The 5841-nt window shown below is 24.0% G+C and overlaps 1 protein-coding gene across 1 annotated transcript; it reads left to right on the top strand.

Annotated features, from left to right (window-relative positions):
* Positions 1-3978: 3978 nt before the first annotated feature.
* Positions 3979-5813, top strand: LOC110629563 (receptor-like protein 44). Its single transcript, XM_021776588.2, has one exon. The coding sequence runs from the start codon at positions 4649-4651 to the stop codon at positions 5453-5455; it is 807 nt and encodes a 268-aa protein (XP_021632280.1). The 5' UTR covers positions 3979-4648; the 3' UTR covers positions 5456-5813.
* Positions 5814-5841: the final 28 nt, after the last annotated feature.

The following is a 5841-nucleotide window of genomic DNA, read 5'->3' as shown; positions in this document are numbered from 1 at the left end:
GTTTGCTAGCATTCATGTCCTGTCTCTTGTTACTTCACCCATAAATCCAAGCTTAGCCTTGTTTGGAGGAAGTTGTTTTTGAGGTTTTTAAATTTTTTATATATATTTAAATAAATTTTCGTTTTTTTAAAAGAATTATTTTTTAATTTATGGATTGACATATTATTATTTTGAAATCTCTAAATACTTAAAATTAAAAAAAAAATCTTTGTTTTATTTTACTCCAAAAGGAGTTCCAGAGAGTGTTAAGAATGAAGCTTTTTAACAGTGGACCACTGCTTGGATTTTAAAATGAAGCACAACTCAGTACATTAACCTTACAATAACATTTCCTCTTTTGCTTTTTCTATTTTTATATCATATATTTTATTATTTTTAATATTTTTTAAAAAGAAGAAAATAAAAACGTCACCGTTTGTTGTTACCATAAAATATAAAGTATTGAACTTAATAATTTTTTTTTTTATGAAGGTATAGATTTTGTCAAGCTTTAATGATTAAATTTATCATCATTGTTATTATTATTTAAAAATTCAAGTGAATTATACCATTATTAATAAATTGAAATTACTAAAAAATGTTGATTTAATTGTTAAATATAACTAATAATTAATAGACGGTCAACTAACTATTAACTGTATTTTCTATCCGTTTTAATTATAGAATTATTTTTTATCGTAGCTAATTTAATTTAATTTTTTATTTAAATTATATTATTTTTTTAAAAATTTTATTAATTATAAAATTTTTTCTTTTAAATAAAAATTTTATATTAATAAATTTATCTAAAAATCCAAAATACATTATATAAATATAAAAATATTATAAACAATAATTAAACCATAATATTAATCTTTATATGAGAAACAATATTTATATTCATACAAAAATATATTTTAATTATTATATATGTTACATAATAAATTAAAAATTATATATATAGTTTTTTTTTAAAGCAAAACTATTAGTTGTATTAATAAAATTCTAGAGGGATATCATCTAAACAGAGACATGATTTTGTAAAATAAATTCTCTAGCTCAAAGTATGAGTAGCTATAATGGTATGACGATGAATCCATATAACATAAATATCAGTTTTAGAGTTTAATAAAAATTTATAATTATTCAAAATCAAGCTCAGTTTATAAATGTCCGAGACTAAAAAGTTTGAACCACAGTCCATAAGAATACAATCATTATAAGGCAAAAATTTCGTCGCAAAGAGCAAATAGTGGTGGAGAGCTAAAACTTTAACAATTATCGGCGTAACATTACCTTCTGAAAAATCAGAAACATCACGTTGAAATATAATATCAGAGTTTTCCACAATAAAATTGTAACTAATAAAATATTGAGCTTAAAATAAAACCCATCAACTTGACAAAGTCAACTAAAATTATCCAAATTTGAAGATGACGCACGAATTTAGGGATGAATGGTTTTAAGATCACGAGTAGAGTTGGAGGAATAAAATAAGTTTCTGTCCTCATATAAAATAGCAGTGGTATTTTCATATAAAATACCATCAAGTTGAGCAGTTTTCCAATCCAAGATATAATATGCATGACGTATTCCACGAGATAAACCGCTAAATTTTACATCTGATTCCATAATAATAAAAATTATATATATAGCTATTGATTATTTTACATATAAATGCCACCGGTTATGTACAATTTATTAAAAACTCAATATATATATGCTAAAATCGATTCTCACTAGAGATGGGAATAGATCGAATATTTTTGATACTCGATTCGTTCGAATCATAAATTTAAATAGTTATAATTGAGTCAGAATAAATTTAAATTTGAAAAATAATATAAACAATGAATTCAAATCAAATTCAAATTTTATTTATAGATATTCACGATCTAAATCTATTTATATAAATAATTAATTTAAAAGTTAATAACAAAAAAAATCTCTACTTCTTATTTTATTGCAATTATATATATATATTTTATCAATTAAAACTTAACATTTTAAAGTTACTCTAATTATACATGTAATTAAAAAATTGATAGAATTATCACATCAACGCGGTATCACTATATCATATCAATATAATTTAGAATTAATTATAAAAAAATTTTATATTTTATTTTTATTATAATTTCACAATATATTTTTATTTTTTATCAATTAAATTTTATTTTTTAATATTTAATCAAATGCATATATTTATTTTTTAATATTTAATCAAATGCATATACTAGCTACCGTTACTTATATAAGTTAAAACTTACAAAATTATAAGTTACTTTTTTTTACTATTAAATATATTTAAAAGTTATTATTATTATTATTTAATTTTTAAAAAATTTTTATCAATAATTTTATAATAATAATATATCTTAATTTTATTTGACTAAAATTATTATTAATTAATTTTTTAAAATTTACTTAATATATTTAATATTTAACATTACTTTTAAAACTATCATTAAAAAAATAATCTTATTAAATATATTAATTATGAAATATTTAAAAATAATTTACAATAATATTTAACAGTTTAAAAATATTAAAAATAATAAAATATTTTTTAGAATATTTTTTAATTATTCTTTTAATTCTTAAATATAATACTAATCTATTATTTAAAAAATAATATTAATATTTAGAGTAAATTTTAAAAAAATAATTAAATAAATAAATTATCAAAAAATCTTATATTTTTAGTTTTGTTACAATTATATCCTAAATTTTTAAATTATTATCAGTTTTACTCTGAAATTTATTAATGTGGCATGCTGATATAAAATTAATCTGGCAAGCAATTCCATTAGTTTTTAATACTTTTAACTCTTAATTTAATATAAAAATATATATTTTACAATAATATTTATACTAAATTTTTTATATGTTTTTATTTAAAAATTAAAATTTAAAATTTAAATATACTTTAAAAATATATTTTTAAATAAAAATTATTAATAAAAAACATTTTTTATATAAATTATTAATTAAAATATATAAAGTTAAATAAATTCAAATTTTATTTGAAAAATAATAATCGAGTTTTATACAAATTTTAATAATTTATATTAATTTTTAATTAAATTTAAAATAAATTTAAATATTATTAATATGAATCAAATTTAAATTTGAATATTTTAATTTTTAAACTCACTTACATTCCTATCGATCATTATCAATTAAATCAAATAGACTGAAATTTTATTTAAGCTTAATTTCGTTTTATATTAATTTAGCACTTTTATTTATAGTGTATTAATATTTTTATTTATTTATTAAAAAAACATATCAGTTCAATAAATGGAGAAAATAAATTGTTAAATAAAATCAAATTGTAATAAGTTTTTAATAAATTTTTAAAAATACCGAAAATCCTTGTCAATGTAGATACTTTTAAAATTCACTAGCTTTTTCTTATTTGAAAATCATTCGAATTTTCATATTTTGTAAAATTAAATTAATTTAATTTTTTTCTATTAAAAAATCATCAATACTCTTAATATTAATTAAATTTTTTTTTTCGTTTCATAATTTTATTTATTTTTTATTTTTAATTATTTTAAAATATTATCTGTTTTTTCTTTTTACACTATAATTAATATATAAATTAAATATTATAATTTTATTTAATTTTTTATCTTACTCTTAAGATTTCTCTTATTAATTAATTATTTTTTCTAGAGTTTTTTTTTTACTTTTTCTAAATAAAAACTCTAATCAACTTCTAAAATTCGATTCAAACCATAATTATTAATAATATTTATGATGTTTCAATAAAACTTAATATTTTAATTTTATATTAAAATTAATGTAATAAAAAATTAATTTTTCAGTTAAAATAACTATATTTTAAATTTATATAAAAAAGTAAAGTTTATAAATGTTATGAAAAAAATTAAGTGTAATTATTTAAAATTATATATATATATATATATATATCTATATATATATAGCGAGAACCTGAGATCCGAAATTGAAATCGCCCCGTGACTTAAATTAAAATCAAACCAATACCATTCTCTGAACCGGATCTGAAATTGTTCGAAACCAATCATAGAGCACACTCCGATCACCGTCTTCCTTCATCCAAGCTAAACCGCCGGTTCTCCACCAACAATTGCGCCCCTCCCTCGAGCTACCCTACCCTGATTGCTCCCCTGGAACATTTTATATAAACCTCTATTTACCCAATTGCCCCTTGCCCCCTTTCTTCATCTCTGTCTTGTCTCTATCTTCCCCCCTCATACGTGCAAGGTTCAGCTCACTACCCCACTCCTTCCCTTGTTCCTCATTTACTTTCATTTTCAGGGTCACCACACCAACTCTCCCCAGCCCCCTTCCCTCTGTTTGTCCTCTCCAAAAACATTTACTTCAATTCAATTTTAGATTTTAATACCCTGCTTCTTCTTTGGGCTTCTTCTATGCCTGAATTCTCAATACATTGACAGTAATCAATAGTATCAGTTCCTGCCTAGAAGCTTTTTGCTTTTAGTCCCAAGTCTCAATTTATATATGTGTTTCGTCAACCTTAATGAATCAAGATAAATTCAGCAATACCCACTTGTTTTCTTTGTGTGTTTCTTCTGTTTCTTTGAACCAGAACCTGAGAAATTAAGAAATCTAAGCAGGAATTGAAATATCTTCTTCAGTTTTGTTGTATTTCTAAATGGGTTTTTGGTTTCTGCTCTTTCTGACAATTTTAAGCTCTTCTACTCTCACAATATCAGATCCAAATGATGAAGCATGCTTAACCCACCTAAGCCAATCTTTAAAAAACCCAACAAATTCACTCCAAAACTGGACTAAACCCAATCTTGCAAACCCATGTTCTGGTTTTAACTCATATCTCTCTGGTGCTACTTGCAACAATGGCCGAATCTATAAACTCTCCCTTACCAACCTTTCCCTTCAAGGCTCTATTTCTCCTTATATCTCCAACTGCACCAATCTTCAGACCCTTGACCTCTCCTCCAACGCTCTGTCTGGTCCTATCCCTGAAGATTTACAGTACTTGGTCAATCTTGCAGTGCTTAATCTCTCGTCTAATAGACTGGAGGGAGAGATCCCCCCACAGCTTGCATTGTGTGCTTATTTGAATGTGATTGATTTTCATGATAATTTTCTCACTGGTCAAATCCCACAGCAACTGGGTCTTTTAGTAAGATTATCAGCTTTTGATGTCAGCAATAATAAGCTTTCAGGGCCAATCCCTGGTCCATTGGGAAACAGAAGTGGGAATTTGCCGCGATTCAACGCGACGTCTTTTGAAGGAAATAAGGATCTTTACGGCTACCCATTGCCTCCGATGAAGAATAAAGGTTTGTCAGTTTTAGCCATTGTTGGGATCGGTTTGGGAAGTGGGTTTGCCAGTTTGGTGCTCAGTTTCACTGGCGTTTGTATTTGGTTGAAGATTTCTGAGCAGAAGATGGCCCTTGAAGAAGGCAAGAACAGCCAGCTTATGCCTGATTATTGACCGTAATTCACCATGGATTCTTAAGAAAATGAAAAACAAAGAAAGAAAGAAGGAAAGCAAAACGATGTCAAGGTATGCTTAGGTGTTGATCTTAATAGACAAAGAGTTGGTATTTCATTTGAAGCGTGAGCTAATGCTATTTTTCTCAGATGGGGTTCTTGCAGCTAGCGGTTGTATTTTACTGAATTTTGGAAGCTTTTTTCTTTTTTTTTTTTTTTTCGGTATTTCTTCCTCCATCCCTACCCTTTTAACCTTTTTATTTTATTTTGTTATATATCTGTAGTATTTCCTCTCGAAAATCAATAGTGTATAAATTAATTCAAACAAGAAATAGTTCAGCTTCTTTGACTTTCAATCTTGAATGCTGTTAACAAGCAATTTAGTCT

The sequence above is a fragment of the Manihot esculenta genome, chromosome 13 (assembly GCF_001659605.2).
Source record: "Manihot esculenta cultivar AM560-2 chromosome 13, M.esculenta_v8, whole genome shotgun sequence".
Taxonomy (NCBI): Eukaryota; Viridiplantae; Streptophyta; class Magnoliopsida; order Malpighiales; family Euphorbiaceae; genus Manihot; species Manihot esculenta.
The sequence above is the reverse complement of the archived record's forward strand: the minus strand, read 5'-3'. Positions and strand labels throughout refer to the sequence as shown.